The 20,312-nt window shown below is 37.0% G+C and overlaps 1 protein-coding gene and 1 pseudogene across 1 annotated transcript; both read right to left on the bottom strand.

Annotated features, from left to right (window-relative positions):
• Positions 1-295: 295 nt before the first annotated feature.
• On the bottom strand, positions 296-1,295 carry LOC130846207 (olfactory receptor 4K17-like; annotated as a pseudogene).
• A 10,764-nt stretch (positions 1,296-12,059) lies between these two features.
• Positions 12,060-13,001, bottom strand: LOC130845666 (olfactory receptor 4K13-like). The gene has a single exon (XM_057723219.1). The coding sequence runs from the start codon at positions 12,999-13,001 to the stop codon at positions 12,060-12,062; it is 942 nt and encodes a 313-aa protein (XP_057579202.1).
• Positions 13,002-20,312: the final 7,311 nt, after the last annotated feature.

Here is a 20,312-nt window from a genome sequence, read left to right as displayed (position 1 = left end):
TTTCAATCAATACCACTGTAATGCCTTGTTAAAGCATGTATTTGCCAACTCCTCTTAAATGCAAGTGAGTTTTTAATTGAACATTTTTATAATTCAGTCAGCATCCTTTAAAATATCTAATGCTATTTCGTTATTTTTTTGTTGATACTACATTAAAAATATTCTTGAATGTGTGATATTTATAATTTTGCCGTATTTTACTTGACTTACTTTGTATGGATCTATAACAACTTTTGAAAGGAAACCTTTAAAAACTTTAAAAATATCCTGATTCTGTCTACACTGTATTTTTACTTTAGGTATCATCTCTAGAATTCACAAAAGCACTCCAGAGTTTCTTCATGGCTGTCTTCATTTGTTTGTTTCACAGAGTGTAGATAATTGGGTTCAAGATAGGGGTCATAATGGTGTAAAATACAGCAAGAAACTTATCCACAGAGTGGTTGCTGAAGGGCCAGATATAGATGAAGATGCATGGGCCAAAGAAAAGAATCACCACTGTGATGTGAGCAGTCAAAGTGGAATGGGCTTTGGACTGCCCAGTAGAAGAGTGGCTCCTAATGGTTATGAGAATCCGACTGTAGGAAATAAGCAAAATGATGAAACAGCTCAGAGAGATCATTCCACTGTTGGCAACAATGACTGTCTGTACAATATAGGTATCTATGCAGGCAAGCTTAGTGAGCAGAGGGAGATCACAGAAAATGCTGTCCACTGCATTGGAACCACAGAAAGGCAGGTTCACAACGAAGGGTATCTGAAACCCTGAATGAAGGAAACCTCAGAACCATGAGGCCACTACCAGCAAAACACACACCTTCTTGTTCATGATGGTCATGTAATGTAGTGGCTTACAAATAGCCACATATCTGTCATAGGCCATGGAGACCAAAAGAACCATTTCAACTCCAGCCAATAAGTGAAGGAGAAAGATCTATGTGAAGCATTCAGCAAAGGAAATGGTCTTATGCTTTTTCATCAAGTTCACAACTATCTTAGGGCTGACAAATGAAGCAAGGATCATATCTACAAAGGAGAGGTTCCCAAGGAGAAAGTACATGGGGGTGTTAAGCTTTGGGATGTAAAACACCATGACCACAATAAGAAGGTTACCCAAAAAAGTGGCCACATAGATAACTGAGAAAAGTACAAAGAGAAGAAATTGTAGATCCTGGGAACTGGTGAGTCCCAGCAAAATAAGTTCTGACACTTTCGACTGATTTAGTTGTTCCATGGTCTCCAATTGCATGGCTTGTTCTTGGACAACCTGTAGAGAGAAAGAAGGGAGCACTAATACCATGAGATTGCCAAGCTTTTTTATTCCTTTGGGTCAAATCTCATTTGATTTTGAAATTTAGTGTTATTCTCTGTTACATCTAAGAAGGAGGACATAGAGTCTAAACTGTCCACTTCTAACCCCAGCTTATAAGTAACAACCTGTTCATATTTCTTTGTTCCTCTAAGCGAATTCATGAGCTCAGAGGCGTATACTTTGTCTTCATAAGTAAAAGGAAATAGTATTATTTTCAGAACTTTATATTTTTAATAGGAGATGAGATCACTTAGTCTGAGTTCCTGGGAGGACAGATGGGCTTGGCTCAACCTCTTTAAAGTTCAGATTTTGAACTCATCTGGGAGATATTGTCTGCCCATAACTACATTAAGAAATTCTATTTTGGTTCTGAATCAGTCCCAGAGTTTTGAAGAGCCTGTGATCCAGCAGATATAAACCTACTCTGGATAAGTGAGTCAGTTGGGTTTGGAGTGAACCAGACTGCTGTTTTTCCCAACAATCCCTAAGTGAGCTTCTGATCTCTTCACAATTCTAGAAAGACTTTTGGGCGGAAACTATTTTTCCTAATGTAATTGTCACCATGCATGGCCTGCTGTGGCTGAAATCCCCTTTCCTAGAGAGGTTTCACAGGGTCTGTAAGTTGCAAAGGCAGGTGTGGCTAAGCAGCAGGGATGAATATTCTGAGTCTCTGAGTAGCCTCATCACGTTCTAAGAAGGGCCGCATATTATAGAGGGAGTAAGAAAGATGCTGTGTGTTCTAAATGTTTATAGGAGGCTGCCGTTTGAGCATTGCATAAGTGAGACTGGCTCCTTGGATCCCAAGCCAATCTGAAAAGTGGCTCAGCAGGTGAATGTGAAGAAACTACCTGTACCATTAAAGCCCAGGCATGAGTCACCACTTTGAAACCAATAGAGATTTGAGTTAGCAAGACTACAACTTGTCCTTCTTTATTTGTGTAAGATAAGTTTTAACTATTAGGGCAGAGTGGCAATAGCAAAAGCCACTGGGCTGGTGGCCATTGCATTGCTTTATTTGTCTTATGCTTGGAAACAGGCTGATCATATTTATTAAGTCCCCTTAGTTCTTGGATAAGTCAAGAGTAAGGGAGGCTTCAATACTGAGATTTAGACTATTGGCTAATATAGGCACTAATTCCTATTATAACTAATTGAATACAACAAAAATGATGTGTTCATATTTGACTCCTAAGCTGATGCAACAAGTCATTCTCTTTACAAAGAAGAGATGTTAAGGAGTGGAAGAGGAGGATCAAGTAGTCCTGTAGGTGTGGAGACAGCAGGAACGAAGGAGCAGAGGTCAATCTTGCCGGCTTTAGGGGCGGGTGCTATAACAGAGAGAGATTGTATAGAGTAGAAGAGGGGGAGGGGGAGCAGGGCAAATTCTTAATGAACGCAAGTACCAGGGTAAGTCAAAAATTATCCGCACTCTGGCTGTAGAATTTACTTGAGTTAACTTTTACAAAAGGCAAATACATCATTTTTCGACATTATCTCCTTGCTTTTCAATACACTTTGTCCATCTGTCAACAAGCCTTCATATTCCCTCATTCAAAAATGTTTTAGGCTGAGCGGTGAGCCACAAATGCACTGCTGTCTTCACTTCATCAGAAGTGAATCTTCATCCTCATAAGGCTACTTTCAGGGGACCAAACAGGTGAAAGTCTGATGGAGCCAGATCAAGACTGTAGGGAGGATGCTTTAACACCTCAAAATGAAGTTGTGCAGAGTGCCGACAGTGTGGGCAGAAGCGCAGGGACATGCACACCCTCAGGCCGCGAAACCAAATCAGTGCATGCTGCTCTTCTTTCATGCAAATCACAAGTGGGGCATCCATTTTTGCTCACACCACATTTGCAAATGAACTGAAATGTAACATGTTCACACCTGCATAGGGGTGACGGGGGAGACGATAGCCTTGAACAGAAAGTGCTGATAAGACAGTGTGGCCAACAGAAGTTTTAATATAACCAGAGTGCGGATAATTTTTGACTCACCCTCGTATTTCAGGTGGAATAAGTGGCAGCTGGAAAGATTATAGAAACTTATTGGAGAGGGGGGAGGGAAGAGCAGCTAAGTCTCGAGTTTTTCTGTGCCATCTCGGAACTTACTTGTCCATTACTTTTTATACTAGACACTGAGTAATTATATCTCAAAACTTCATAAGTAAGAAATTTAAGATGTAGAGAGGTTGGCTATTTTAGTTGAAATAATGTGTAAAAAGCACTTGGCCCAGATTCTAGCATATAGTTCTCACAAAAATGTTAATTATTGCCACTATTTCTATTACAAACTTCCTCAAGTTTACACAGATAAATATAAGGACTGAAATTCAAACTCAGGACTTCATGACACCAAAGTTGTGTCCTTAACCACAGAGTTAAGACTTAACTTTAGCATACTCGTGCATACCATTAGAATTTTTTTTTTTTATAAATTTATTTATTTATTTATTTATTTTATTGGCTGTGTTGGGTCTTTGTTGCTGCACACGGGCTTTCTCTAGTTGCGGCGAGCAGGGGCTACTCTTCATTGTGTTGCATGGGCTCTTCATTGTGGTGGCCTCTCTTGTTGTACAGCATGGGCTCTAGGCATGTGGGCTTCAGTAGTTGCAGCAGATGGGCTCAATTGTTGTGGCACACGGCCTTTGTTGCTTTGCGGCATGTGGTATCTTCCTGGGGCAGGGATCGAACCCGTGTCCCCTGCATTGGCAGGTGGATTCTTAACCACTGCGCCACCTAGGAAGTCCCATTAGAATTTTTTAAATCCAGTAATTTTTGATAATATGATTAGTAGAATTCATAGGTAAAATACCTATTTAAAAAAGAAAGTGTTGGATAATTGGAAAACTTACACTGTTATCACACTAGTACAGGCAGGCATTTTTCGTACTGTAGTTGCTGTTTGAGTAGAACTGTCTACTTCCCTCAGGCAAAATTCTTGCGTGACCTGGTTTATATGTGATCTTCCTTTGGCATGGGATTGATACGATGGCATGCTTATTTTCTCCTTATTCACAAGTTATAATCTACTCTAAGCATAGTGTATGACAGTGTATCATTAGCTGTATCAGAAAAAAAAAAAGACTTTTGACATTTATCTGAATTCAGTGGTTTATCAGAGTACCATTGGACAACAGTTGAAAACCCCTGCGTACCTAGAGCAATTTTGCATAATAGAAGCTTCAGAATTTTTCATCATTATATCATAGGATTTATATTTTCAGCCATGAACTTGGAGGTTTTCATACCTTTTTAGTGTATCTGAAATACTTTGAAATTCAGGGAAAAAGCTGACACAGTTAGGATGTTGCCTCTCACTTTCCGCATACTTCTCACGCCAGAACACAAAACTCACCTACTTTGGCCCACTGTATCTTGCTGCAGCAGAAATATTTTGTAAACTTTCTCTAGGGATAAAATTATTTCTCTGAGCTGTTGCTTCGATCTTCTCTGAATTTAGGTTGCTGATCTCCATGTTTATTTTAGTTGCTGGTCTAGGTGCTAAGGCTTCGCTTAACTAGTTTGTTTTACCTTAAGCTACTCGTGCATTTCTGATTTCTGATTCTGTGGCCCTTGCCATGACTCTGAACACACTGCTTTGTGCTATCAGTAACATCCATGGCGCTCTGAATCCATTCTGCTCACCTGCCTTTGGAAGGTGTTTCAGTCCTCTGTAAACTCTGGGACAGAAACTAAAGATTTCTGGGCAAAGAAGCTAATGATTTGTGCTATACTTATAAATGCTGGAGAGGGTGCAGAGAAAAGGGAACCCTCCTACACTGTTGGTCGGAGTGTAAATTGGTACAGCCACTATGGAAAACGGTATGGAGATTCCTTAAAAAACTAAAAACAGAACTACCATATGACCCAGAAATCCCACTACTGGTCATATACCCAGAGAAAACCATAATCCAAAAAGAAACATGTACCATAATGTTCATTGCAGCACTATTTACAATAGCCAGGACATGGAAGCAATCTAAATGCCCATCAACAGATGAATGGAAAAAGAAGATATATACAATGGAATATTACTCAGCCATAAAAAGGAATGGAATTGAGTTATTTGTAGTGAGGTGGATGGACCAAGAATCTGTCATACAGAGTGAAGTAAGCCAGAAAGAGAAAAACAAATACCGTATGCTAACTCATATATATGGAATCTAAAAAAATGGTACTGATGAACCCAGTGACAGGGCAAGAATAAAGATTCAGATGTAGAGAACGGACTTGATGACATGGGGTGGAGGGTGAAGGAGAATCTGGGATGAAGTGAGAGAGTGACATAGACATACATACACTACCAAATATAAAATAGATAGCTAGTGGGCAGTTTCTGCGTAACACAGGGAGATGAACTCGATGATGGGTGATGACTTATAGGGGTGGAATAGGAAGGGTGGGAGGGAGTCACAGGAGGGAGGGGATATGGGGATATATGTATAAATATAGCTGATTCACTTTGGTGTACAGCAAAAACTGGCACAATAGTGTAAAGCAATTATATTCCAATAAAGAGCTTAAAAAAAACAAAAACAAACAAACAAAAAATGAGTCTACTTTCCTCATCAAATGTCCTTTCTGGATAGCGTTGTGAAGTAAGGGTTCGGACTCTGCCCTCTGATTCCGGTCAGTTTAGATGAAACTGTTCAGCCCCCCAAGAATATATGTTTTTTAATGTAATTTTTTTAAAGGGAGGGGCTAACACTTCATTTCTGCAATTCACTGTCAGCTTTCAGGGTTCTTCAATTCCTTTGCTCACTAGGGCTTCTCCATCTCCCCACCCCACCCATGCACAAAACTACAAACATTATGACCCTTTTATCAAATCCTTACCTCCCGTTGCCTTCCTCACTACTTGAATAAATAGTAAGGTCCGAATTGGTTTCCTTCCTTCCAGCCCTTCCAGAGCTCCATTTCTTTCCCTTGTTTACCAGTCTGATTTACAATGAAGAGGAAGCTAGTATTGCGTTTTTGCCCTTCCCATTGGAGAGAAGAATTGCACAAGGTTGTTGAGTATATCACACAATAAAAGGGAGCCCCAGGCAGAGAGAAAAGAGGTAACTGTAGGTGGGGCTACTGGAGTAAAAGCTGAACCCAAGTGATTCCATCATTACTGGGGTTTATGTAGCTTCTAAGGATTGTACAGGACAGGTCTGTACTTTTTGTCTAACACATATTTATATTTTCTAAGCTCTTCTTTATTCTTCCCAGCCTCTCTGCAAGAGCCCAAAGATCAGCAACTGTAGCTCTCATGGTTCCTTTCCTAGAACTGTTTGGAGCCTAAGCAACAACACCAAAATAAAACGTCAAATACAGCTCCCTCTTTGGGCATAAAAATGCTCGATGCTCTTAAATTAGCATGGGTTGCTAAGAGTTGTCTGTTTGTTTTAATGGTTTTAGTTTAGCAGCAGCCTAACTCTCTTCCCAAAAGCTTCTAGAATGGAAGGTTTCAAGAGATTTAACTCCCTAGTAAGAAGAAATGCATACATCTACATAAACGAACCCTCTTGACTTTCTAATTCCTTCTGTTCACTCTCAATGCCTAAAATCAAATAACACATCAGTGGATCTTTATCTAACAAGTTGAGTCAGAATTAAAGTTTCTCTTCTCTGTGTCCCCATAGCACTGCTCTTATAACTTATAGTATAGTTATTTTTTTATATATTTCTGTCCTCCTTCCAAGATTATGAATTTTTATTTATTTATCATTGTCCCCTTAGCTCCTAACAAAGTGCCTGTACAACAGAGATTCAAAATTCTTCCCTCGATGTCAATAACACACAATCAGTTTTTGAGGTTCTGCTATTTGCCCGACTCTGTATTAGGAACTTCAAATAAATCATCTCACTTATATTCCTTAACTCTGAGTTTAATTCTTTCTGGCCCATTTTCCAAAATCTCTGACACATTTCCCAAACCTGAGACTGTCTTTTCATGCCAGATTAGTAAAATTCAGTTAACAATGGCTATTTTGTGTGAGCTGTAACAGGCAAATGCATTGACTTTATTATGTCTGCAATGTCTCTTCTGCTAACCAGTTCAGAAGCAGTTACAGACAGTGAGTTCAGACAGGAAAATATCTAGATGGCCAGGGTCAGGAGGCTTCTGAATTCATAGTCCCATAAGAAGGAGCAGGTCACCAATGTATATAAACTCCAACCTAGAGACTTCCTAATATAGTTTTCATTAGCACTAGGTTGTGTCCAATAAATGCTAGAAAGTCTTGGGAATCCTCAGTGGGTGATTCTAATGGGAACTCTGTCTGTTGTGGGTATAGTGCTTCAGAAAAGTGCTTTATCATGGTTGATCTTTTAGCACAATGATAGTTTGGCGTGAAAGATGAAGTTAGATCCACTAGGGAGATTGGAAACGTTTTTAGAGCCGGTGTCTTGCTTTCTTCTCTTGTCTTCAGGTGGCTGTGAGATCACTAATGAAATTATGTTTTCATTGTGAAATAATCAGATTAAACAACCTTTGTTCTACTGGTGCCAGCAAAATGAATTACTATTTCCAGCTTCGTTAGTTATATGACTCATTTTCAAATAAAAATACCCAACAGAGAAATATATCAAATGGGAGAAAGTTAAGTCATATACCTGTACCTTGGCAGTGAAGTTGGTTGGGAAATGTAGCCTTTTCAAAAAAAATTCTTTATTGGCAAGGCACAGTTACTCTACTAGGATTATCATCCAAATGTGAATATGTTCAAAAATCTATTTTTAAATTGTATAAGTAACATGTAATGTTACGTCAGTTCCAGATGTATAACATAGTGATTTGACATTTATATTCATTAAAAATTGATCACCACGATAAGTCCAGTAACCATCTGGCATCATACAAAGTTAATACAATATTAATAACTATATTTCCATTGCTATACATTGCATCCTGTGATTTATTTCATAACTGGAAGTTGGTAGCTTTTAACTCCTTCACTTATTTCGCCCAACACCATACATCTCCCCTATAGCAACCACCAGTTTATTCTCTGTATCTATGAGTCTGTTTCTGTTTTGTTTTATTTGTTCCTTTGTCTTGTTTTTAGATTCCACATTTAAGTGAAATCACATGGTTCTTGTCTTTCTCTATCTGACTTATTTCACTTAGCATAATACTCTCTAAGTCCATCTATGTTGTTTCAAATGGCAAGATTTTATTCTTTTTTATGTCTGAGTAATATTCCATCTAAATGGAAAAAAAAACCCACAACAATTTACAGAATCCTATATTGATAAGTCATGGAGAAATTAGGACCCTTCATAGAGTATAAACATCCACAACTTTGGAAGAAATTTTGCAATTTCTAGTAAAGTTAGAATGTTTATACCTTACAGCTCAGCACTTCCAGTTCTAGGTAAATATCCTAGAAAAATTATCACATGTGCACAAAGAAGTACACATGTGATCTATATATACATATGCATATATGTATGTATATATATATATATATATATGTATTCAATTGAGACATTTATTTATAACAGTAAATAATTGGATAAGTCTAAAGTTTCCCCAAGAGGAGAGGTAAATAAATGTTAGAATACCCATAAAATAGAAGGCTCTGTAGCCATTAAAATGAATAAACTAAATCCAACAAGTGGTGTGAGAAAGCTAGATATCCACAGAAGATGATGTTGGATTTTTACCTTTCACCATATACAGAAGTTAAATCAAAATGAGTTAAATAATAAATGTAGGCTCTGACATTACAAAACTTGAAGAAGAAAACATGTGAGAAAATTTTCAAGATGTTGAATTTGACAATTATTTGTTGGATATGACACCAAAAACACAGGCAGCAAAAGCAAAAATCAGACAAAGGGTGTTACGTCAAAGTTAAAAACTTCTGTATAGCAAAGGAAATAATAACAGAGTGAAAAGCAAACCACAGAATGGAAGAAAATATTTGCAAATCATATATCTTATAAGGAGTTATTATATAGAATATATAAAGAACACTACAAATTAACAATATAAAACCAAATATCCTAATGGAAAATGGGCAAAGGACTTGAATAAATATTTGTTCAAAGAAAATATACAATAGTCAGCAAGCATGTGAAAAAAATGTTCAACATCGCTAGTCATCAGGAAAATACAAATCAAAATAATGGTAAGATATTAATTCACATCTGTTAGGATGGCCACTATCAAAACAAAACCAAAAACCAATAAATAACAAGTGCTGGTAAGGATGTAGAGATGCAGAGAAATGGGAAGCCTTTGCATTGTTAGTGGGAATATTAAATGTTACAACCTTTCTGGAAAATAGTATGGAGTTTCCTCAAAAATTAAAAAAAGGATTACCATATGATACAACAATTTAAGGCAGGATATTGAGGAGATATTTGCACACCTGTGTTCATTGCAGAACTATTCACAACAGCCAAGGGGTGGAAGCAACCTAAACATCCATTGCTGAATGACTGGATAAAGAAAATGTGTTCTATACATACAATGGAATGGTATTGAGCATTAAAACAGAAGGAAATCCCATCATATGCTGCAACATGGCTCAACTTTGAGGACAGTATGCTAAGTGAAATAAGGCAGTCCCAAAAAGACAAATACTGCATGATTCACTTATATGTGGTGTCTAAAGTACTCAAACCCTTAGAAACAGAAAGGAGACTGGTGGTTGCCTGGGACTGCGGGAGGTGAAAAGGGCACTTTTACAATGAGCGTAGGGTTTCAGTTTTGCAATGTGAAAATGTTCTTGAGATCTCTTTCACAAGGTGAATATATTTAACATTATTATATACAAAAATTATTAAAATGTTATTATATTTTATTTTTTGGCTGTGTTAGGTCTTTGTTGCTGCATGTGGGCTTTCTCTAGTTGTGATGATTGGGGGTACTCTTTGTTGCAGTGCATGGGCTTCTCATTGTGGCACCTTCTCTTGTTGCAGAGCACAGGCTCTAGGCACATGGGCATCAGTAGTTGCAGCACTTGGGCTCAGTAGTTGCAGCATGTGGGCCCTAGAGCACTGCTTCAGTAGTTGCAGCACATGAGCTCAGTAGTTGTGTGCATGGGCTCTAGAGCATACAGGCTTCAGTATTTGTGGCGCACAGCCTCAGTAGTTGTGGTGCACAGGCTTAACTATTCCACGGCATGTAGGATCTTCCTGGACAAGGGATTGAACCTGTCTTTCCTGCATCAGCAGGCGGATTCTTAATGACTGTGCCACCATGGAAGTTGTGAGATGTTATATTTTTTAACCACGTTAAAAAAGATGAACTAGGGAAGCATATATTTAAACATATATATCTTTAAAATATTAAACTGAGTGAAAAAATAAATTTTAGAATAACGGCATTTATGTAGGTACCATTTATATGAAGTTAAAACTATACAGAATGTATTTTTGCACAAAGTATGAAAAATGAGAAAATAATTTTTAAAATATACAAAGGAATGACACTTATGGAGTTAATGATATTTATTATCATTGCTATGATAAAATAATTGGATGTGGAGGGTTACTTAGGGGTCTTTATTATTTCTAATAATCCACTTTAGTAGTAAAAGAGAATCTGAAATACATGAGGCAAAATGTTAAAAATTTGACAAAACCACGTTATTTTATATCAGTGTTCACACTAAAGTCTACGATTGAAATAGTTCATAAGAAAGATAGAAATATGTCTAGTGACCCCCAGGGACCCAGTTCCTACCCTCCTAAAAGCATTTTTTAAATTAAAAATTTTGTCTAAAATATGTCATGCACATGGTTAGAGATACACTTTTAAAGCACCCTTCAGCCTATAATTAGTATATACACATACTGTTTACAGGCAATGAAGAAAAAAATGTTTGATAGAAGCCTTTAGATGGATCACTGAATGGGGAAAAGCAGAGCATTTGAATTCGATACCAAAGAGGTCATAGAATGTCTTTTTATTCTAATGCCTATGAGCCATATATCAAACTTTGTAACTTAGCACACTTTATGCAATATAAGTAGCTTAAACACTTTCTGTTTTGTTGTGAAGTGAATAATTGAATATAGAGAGGCTTCTTTATTTATTCCTTGTCTATGTGGGCTGACATAGAGATGCTCTTACTTGATTCTTAATATATGAGAACAATTGTAAATACAACCATTAAAGATGGAATCAGGTAAAATGAACTGTGTATAACTTAGGTGTTAGGTGGAATTTCTATTTTCTTCAGAAATGAATAAGTGCTTCTTGCCAGCAGATGACAGTTATTATTTGGATCTATCTACTCACAGAAACTAGCCTGCTTGCCTTGTCAAAAAAGTAATAATTCTTACACATATGAGTATCCACAAAAATGTAAGTTTACGTGTGTGTGTGCGTGTGATTCTGGTTAATGCTTTTTCATGCACATTTAGTCAACTGGAGAAATTAGCTGAATGATCTCTCATTCTGAATCTAAAAATAGACAAATTCATATTTGATTTCTCTTTATTTAATAAAGTTTAGTCTTAAACATTTCTGGGTTTCCAACTATAGTTAGTGAGCCAGTTTTTTCTATTTAATTCTTTATTACATTTAAAAAATTAACCCCAACTGAGTTGAATTTCAATTAATAAGTATTCTTTCAATAAAACCAAATATGTCATAGAGATGTAATGATGGCACATTTGGTAGTTTTAATATACATTATGAATATTTAAAAACATCTACCAGCAAAGCAAACTAATACCAACTTATTCTGAGATGTACTACATATGAGTTTTGCTGTAGAAACCTTCCTCATTATGGTTGTTGCCTAGAAGATCTGCCTGGGACTCACATGTTGGACCCTCAGTCTACTTATGGCTGTTTTCATCTCCTGATTCCTCAGAGTGTAAATAATGGGGTTCAGCAAGGATGTGATAACTGAATAAAACACAGAAAGAAACTTATCCACTGAAAAGCTACTAAATGGCCAAGCATAAGTGAAGATACATGGCCCAAAGAACAGAGTGACCACAGTAATATGAGCAGACAGTGTGGATAGAGCCTTGGAGAGAGCATCAGAGGACCGATGTCGGACAGTTACCAGAATGACAGTGTAGGAAATGAGCAAGAGTGTGAAGCAGATGAAGGACAACAGTCCACTGTCAGCAATCACTAGCAACTCCAGAACATAGGTCTCAGTGCAGGCAAGCTTTAGAACTAGGGGAAGGTCACAGAAAATATTGTCCACTACATTGGGGCCACAGAAGGGCAAGGTGATAGTAAAAACCATCTGGCTCATTGTATGCACAAGACCAACAGCCCATGACAGCAGCACGGAGCCTGTGAGTACCCGGCGGTTCATGATGGTTGTGTAGTGAAGAGGTTTGCATATTGCAATGTACCGATCAACAGCCATAACTATGAGAAGAGTCATCTCACTACCCCCTAAAAAGTGAAGGAAGAACATCTGAGCCATACAGCCCCACAGAGAAATAGTTTTATTCTCCCTGAGAAAATCTGCGACCATCTTAGGGGTTGTGATTGTAGAAAGAGACATATCAAGAAATGAAAGATTTCCAAGGAGGAAGTACATTGGTGTGCAGTGCAGATGAGAGTCAAAGGTTACAGTGACCACAATGAGAAGGTTTCCTGCCATAACTGCTGCATAGGCCAACAAAAATATGATAAAAAAGAAAATTTCAAGTTCCCAAGAGTCGGCGAGTCCTAACAAAACAAACTCAGATATCATTGAGCTATTCATCATTTTCATCTAGTCTATGTAGGAGTTTTCAGAAAGTCTTTAAAATGAAGATAATCTGGAAAAAGTGATAATTTAATCTGTGATCATTTTGAAGGTATGGACATACAGAAAGTAGTATTTGATTCCTATAGGAAAAAAGAATGGACATTTCTGAAATATTCATTTTAATTGATTAATGCAAGCACGTTACTTGTATACACATTCACATTACTGCATTTATTATCAGACAGAAAGGCATAGAAGATGGGACATTTATTGTAAAATTTTGTAATTATAGCTTGCAGGCATAGATTTTTGTCTCCACATTCATGTGTTGTTTCTATTATGAGTTTGTGAATTCATGAACCATGAGTTCAATGGGTCAACGAGTAAAAGAGTCAAATGGCTTTTGGTCATAAGTTATTTCAAGTGGATTGGAATATAGTCATTGTAACATTTTGGCACTAGTATTCAATCTTTTACCGTTTCACCTCCCTAATTTGAAATATTCAGGTATGTTCATATGAGTTGAATTATATACCCACTCAGCAAATTACGGTACTTTCTTCTATCAGCTATACTATATTCTCACCCTTCCCTTTTATCCCAAAAATATATACCAGTGATTTCACTTATTCCTGAAGCTTTAAACTGATTACAGTCTGTCATATGTTCTTACCTCCCCCAAATTACAATAAAGTAAGCTTTCTAAGCTTCCTAGGAAGTTTCTGCACAAGAACATAAATATTTCTCAGTGTCCAGGTTTCTTTCCTCCTTCCTCGTTTTCTTCTCTCTTTCTCTTTCCCTCTTTCCCTCCCTTCCTCTCTTCTTTCCTTCCTTCTTTCTTTTTTCTTTTTTCTATTTTTTCAATAGTGTTCTGTATCTCATACTTTGTTTCCTGAATAAAATTCTTGATCTCTACTTTTTGCCTATTTCCCTGAATCTATTGTTGCTGGGTTCCAGGCTGGAATTTTCTTTCTTGTCCCTTTGCGTTCTGTGTGTAGATGATCTCTAAACAACCACTAAATCTTTTACAAGTAGTATTTGTGTTTCCTTGGCTCCTAAATGCTTACCTTTTTGTAACTATTGCTTTCCTCTGAGTTTTCACACTTGTGTCCAGACTGACTCTTCATAATTCCTGGCTCATACATCTTTGATAGTTGTACTCTGTTTGTTTTCCCACAATGAGCTGACACTCACTTTTGTCTACTTTTCCACTTTGATTTAGATCTATGGCTCCCAGCTTTCTGTTTTTGTTTTTTCTTTTCTTCTTTTAAAAAACTATTAATGATGCATTCCAACCACATGGACACAGATACAGAATCACACAAAAGCACACAAAACACAAAAACACAGAAACACTTATACCAAGTTCTTGTTCTGGAGTACCAGGACAGAATGTGGAAAATCTACTCTGAGTTTTCTTTTTTTTTTTCTTTATTGTTCATGAAATATTCAAAAGTTATTGTTTAGCCCAACCATCAGAATTAAAAAAAAAAAAACAAAAACTGAACCAAGAGTTAAGAATCAAATTCTAGTCCTGGCCTCAACATTTACTAGGGAAATATCCTCTTAAGTCTTTTGAACACTGATTTATTTTTCTATAAAAATAAAACAATACCTACTCTTCAACCTCCCAAATTGTTATAAGACTCTAAAGGGTAACATATATGGAATATATTTGTATATTTTATTGTACACATAGGTGCTATTATGTATGTGCATTCATAAAATTTTATCTTTAGCATTATTTCATTTTCTGGTGATAGTAAGGATACTCAAACCAGTAAGGACCACAGAAGGATTTTACTAGGGAAGACTTGGTAGAGAAGACTTAGTGTTAATGAAAATATTTTTCATTATTAAATATAAATAAAATTGCCTAGTTGTCTTCTTTATAAAGAATTGTTGTCATCAATTAGTATTATATTTCATTAGTATTATATTTCATGTAGAAATTGAGTCTACATATTAGTTATGAAATTGTCCTCAGTCTCAAAATACTAACAGAAGAAAATCCTGAGGAGACTCATAAAAGTAATTTTTTATAGTTTAATATGTAAAATTGAAAATTAAAAGCAAAAATTATATATATTAATTTAGGCTTTTTTGAAAATTTACAAGCATATTTATAAAATATATCCAGCTAAATGTACATAAACATGGACTCAAAGCTGTTATAATAGATGCAACATTCATTATGACAATTTGTACATATGCTCAAACATCAAATATCTTTTAAATACTTACTTTTCTACTCAGACACAGGTAAAAGTAAGTTGGAATCAGAAAAAGAAAACAAGTCTTCCTAACTTGAGTTACAGTTAAAACTCACATGAAAAATTTACATTTTTGAGTGGTATATATATTATACAAATAATATTGAACTGAAAAGGAACAAAAAATAATTGACTAAAACTGAATGAGGCATGGTTTGGTTTCTCTCTAGCAGGAAATTCTTCTGAGAATGGGATGGGTGCCTGTGATTGGGGAGCCTAGCTCTTTCTGTGCCATTCACTTGACTAAATGGAGAAAAGTTACTCCATTTTATTCAACAGTGGTGTTTCTTTGAAGAAAGAAGATTGTAGGATGTTTAATATTATGTGTCTATATTCAGTAATAAAGTCTTTTCTATACATTTTCACAAAAGCACATAACTGGGGTATGTGGAAATATGTAACTGGCAGTTCTTTTGATAAGAGAAAAAAAGCTGCGATGTTTCTATTGTTCTTGAGGGTTTTTGCCTTAATGACTCCTTGGCACCAGAGTGTTAAGCCATGTATGGATTAGATAACCCAGGGGTAATATTCACTTACCACAATAAAATGTTTCACATGTGAAAAATCAGATTTGCTGCCAAAATAGCCATTATAAATATTTTCCTAATTAAAAAAGATAAGCTTGTACATTTGATAGAAAAAGCTCCAACATTATAAGTTCCCAAAGGACTTTGTTCTCATATATTGATCAAGTTTAAAATAAAGTATTTGTTATAAATGTAGGTAGAAAAGGGTGGTGGGTTTAGAAAAATAGGAAGTAGGCCTTGGGTTACAAAATCACCAAAACAAATATATTAGCAGTGTAATTAGACAATTGTATTGAATAAAAGGCTATATTACTTCAATCAAGAAAATAAATGTAGGTTTGAAGGGAAAAATTATTGCTAAATATTTATTTAAATTAATCACTTATATCACTTAGCATTCCATAAGTGTTTTCTAAGTTGAAATAAATATTCAATGTAGGAAAGTAAAAACGTAAAGAAGTAAATTAATATAAGATAAAATAAGTCAATGTTTTCCATTTTCTTGATATGAGATTTTTATTATATACATTTTAGACTTCTCACAGATGCTAAATGCAGCCAAAGATGAAACTAATTTTCCATTATTTTACCATATTCTAAATTATTTTGTCTTTTTATCCTATAGAGATTAAACAAACTCGTTTATATTCCAAAAACACAAACTCAAATTATAAAACTGACCCCTCAGATCAGGAATGTCAGTGGTACTTATTTATCAGTCACAGATTGGCTCTACTTCTTACTAAAACTAGATACATTTGTAGAGACGTCGTCTGACCTAAATTGTCTTTTACCATTGCCCTCATGATCAGAATAATATGATTTTCATTCATTCCTAAGTTTCTTGTACAAAGTCTCCTCCTTTATTAAAGTATACAATTTCTATATGTTATTAGCACTGCTATTTAAACCTACCAGTTCTAGCTGAGGAGTGGCCTCTTCAAAGATATGTAGACACAGTGAGATTCTTTTTAATCTCCGTGAATATACATGACAATAATTCCCAGGTCAGAAAAAAAAAAAAAAAAAGGACAAGAAATATATACATAAGATACAGACTGGAGATTAATCCCCAGAGGGAATTATTAGAATAAACATGCTAGTTAGTTGTCCCTAAAGTTCAGAGCAAGGACTTATTCTCTCATTATTTCAGTAGGTTGTGAATTCACCAAGTGTACCGATAGCCATGTGGCTTTTCTCTAATAAGTGCTTTCCAGAAAAAGCACTAACTCAAGTGTTTTGGTTGGCAGAGGTGAGCAAATTTATAGAAAATGGATTTATCATAGATTATGGACATGAGAAAACTATATTTCTATTCATTTAACTTTATCAATATGAATATTTATAATTTGATAATTGAATGCATTAATTCAATTAAAATTAAACGGTTTCCACTCAGAGAAAGACATAGAAGGAAATTCATAGACTATAGACTCAGTTCTTAACATAGAGAGAGAGAGAGAGAGAGAGAGAACACACACTTATGAGCTGGAACAAGCAGAGGAGGCTTTCACCAGAGTAATCAATAAGTGATTAATTGTAATCAACAAATGATTAGGTAGTGGAATTTAGCAGATTTAGAATTTCATGTAGTCCTTCACAATCATATTTAACTTCACGATGGCTCAGCAGTATTAAAGGAAGATCATGGAGGGAACTGTAGTAAAACTTTCATGGTAAAGCAATATAATTAAGCAAGTAAAATTCTAAAGGCTAGCTGAGTAGCAATACATGCCTGCAGATGAGTTCACCTGTTTGAGGAATTTTTCTGTATTTATTCTTATATATAACTCTGCCAAGTTTCCTCAATTATAATCCTTTTGAAAAGATTACAAGGAAGTGAAGGTTGTAAATATATGGTAAATATGACAGACATTGCTAATAAATTTCTCACTGTTTCTGAGTCTCAGAATTTTTTTCAGTGTTTTTAGTTCCCCAGACAGTCACTAGCAATTAGAATTGCAATTAAACAAAACAAAACAAAACAAAAACAAACAAAAAAACTTTAAAAAATATTTCTGCTAAGGAGATATATGCCACAACTTAGTGCGCCTTTGAGGAGATGTTTGCACGATAGGAGAGTATTCGTAAAAATAGAAATTAAAAGGATAATATGAGCACAATATTGATATCCAGATGAGATTACTCACACTAGTTGTTAAGGAGGTACACATATAATATTTCAGAGTAAACTGAAATGTTAGGAGCACATTGTCTAAGGCCAAATTAAAGTAGGGCAAATACAAACTAACGTAGGGAAACAAATAAATAAGCAAATAAATAAATAGGGGATAAGGAGGGAATATATGTAGGTTTGATACTCCAGGTACATTATTTTATACAATAAAAGGCCTCAAAAGAGATGATCCCCAAGATGTTTGCATAATTTAGGTTTCCTATCAGTCTTTGGAAGGTTTCTTTGCAATGTTTCCATTAACTCACTGTTTGGATCATTTAGTAAATTCAGGTTACAACCTGAAACAGCACACTAACTATTGTATCTGCATTCAATCCTATTACAATTTATTCTCCACTTGAGAAGACAGAATTGTGTCAGACTTTGAAAGTATATTGAATGTATTCCCTCCCATTCTCAAAACCTTTTAATGGCTTTATACTGCCAAAAATAGGATTCACAAGGCCTGAATACTGTCTCTTCCTTTCTATATAATCTCAGCACAGGTCTTTCTTCCTTTTATCCACCAGCCTCCTTCATAAAGGACTGCCTTCAGTGCCTACAAAGCTCTTTCTGAGTTCACAATATCTACATATACTGGCCCTTCTGCCTGGAATGCTCCTTTCCCCACTCAAATGTGTATTCTTCTTAAGCTTTCTTAATGTGTTTCTATGAAATCCTCCTCCTTTAAGTGGTCTTCTGACACCACCACACCCAAACATATTTAGATGCCTCCTTGTTATTCTCTCCAGGGCAGAGAACAGGGCTGTGTGATTAACCGTGTATCTGTGTTGCTTTGGACAGTATTTTGTACCTAGTAAATGTTTTTAAAGGTTTCATAAATGACAGAATTCAGTTAAAAGAACATTGAGTATTCATGCTGCCTGCTATAGCAAGAGATAATAACCAGTTTACGGTTTTAATTTTCACTATTTCAGCTTTATTGATTCTTATAAAATTATTTGGGTACTCAAATATATGTTTGAAATGTTTATTTCTAGGCATATTTTAAAATTCTACTAAGAATAATTATCCTATTGATACCATAAAGTGCAAAAAATATTCTTCAAATCCTCATTCAAATCACAACTCCTCTGTGAAGTCTCTGTATGGTTGCCATACATTGGTAGATATTTTAACACAATTATTAAGTTATTACTTGTAATTTTAGAAATAAAAATTTACACTAAGCACCACATAGTATGCCATCTTACTAAAGTTTCTTATTTTTACAGATAGATTCACTAATATATTATAAAAATTTTTATAAGATATTATGCTGGGGGCGGAGTCAAGATGGCGGTGTGAGAAGACGCGGAGATCGTGTCTCCCCACAAATAGAACAGTTACAGGAGGCCAGCGGGGAACCTGAGGCCCAAGCAGAGCACAGGAACCCCACAGCAACTGGGTAGGACCTGGGGGACGTTGGGGTGCGGGGAAGGGGAAGCCTGAGGGACCAGAGCCCCTGGGGGGTGGCTGGGGGAGGGGGGAGTTTCCTGCCTGGAGGGACCTCTGGGGGCTGGGGAGATCAGGGAAACTGCAACTGGGTTTCTCTTGCCCAGAAGGCCAGGGGGCCTGCTGGTCTCCCCAGTGGGGTCCTCCACCCTCCAAGGCCCGCTCTGGGCTGCCTAGGTCCTGGGGGTGTGGAAGGAGGGAGGAGGGCGAGGAGGTGGAGAGGCAGACAGGAGGGAGTGGGGGCTTTGAGATTGGGGGATGGGGGAGGCTGGCGGGTGTTTTGCCTGCTCTCTTGGCCAGGGAGGCCGACTGGGCTCCCAGACCTGGTCCTTCATTCTCCGGGCCCCCTCCAAGCTGCTTAGAACCTAGGAGAGTGGGGGGCAGGGTAGAGGAAGAGAGGCAGACAGGGACCCTACCAGACTGGGAGATCTGGGGAAGTAAGGCAGGCATTACCCTAGCCCAGTTGGCCCTGGGAAACCTGTTGGACGTCAGAGTCTGGTCTCCTGCCTTTCAGTGCCCCCTACAGCTGTAAGGGTTCTAGGGGAATAGGAGAGAGGGGGTGGGAAAGAAGAGAACACAAGAGGAAGGGACCCTCCAAGACTGGAGGACTAGGGGAGGTGTCTAGCATCTCTCCCACCAACTCAGGCCCAGGGAGCCCACTGGGTACCTTGACATGGTCCTTTTCTCCCAGGACCAGAGGCATTTCTGGGCCCCTCTACCTCATTGGGCCTAAGCCCCATTTCCCACCACCCCCAGGGCCTTCTCTAAGGGTAGGCTCTGCCTATTGCCTAACCTCCACCCCCCCCTCCCCCCCCGCCACCCCACCCTTATCTAAGCCCCATCCCCACAGCCAAGGCCTTTTCTGGCTCTTTTCTTTTTTTTCTTTTTTCTTTCCTTTTTTTTT

This window comes from Hippopotamus amphibius, chromosome 2 (genome assembly GCF_030028045.1).
Source record: "Hippopotamus amphibius kiboko isolate mHipAmp2 chromosome 2, mHipAmp2.hap2, whole genome shotgun sequence".
Classification (NCBI taxonomy): Eukaryota; Metazoa; Chordata; class Mammalia; order Artiodactyla; family Hippopotamidae; genus Hippopotamus; species Hippopotamus amphibius.
The sequence above is the reverse complement of the archived record's forward strand: the minus strand, read 5'-3'. Positions and strand labels throughout refer to the sequence as shown.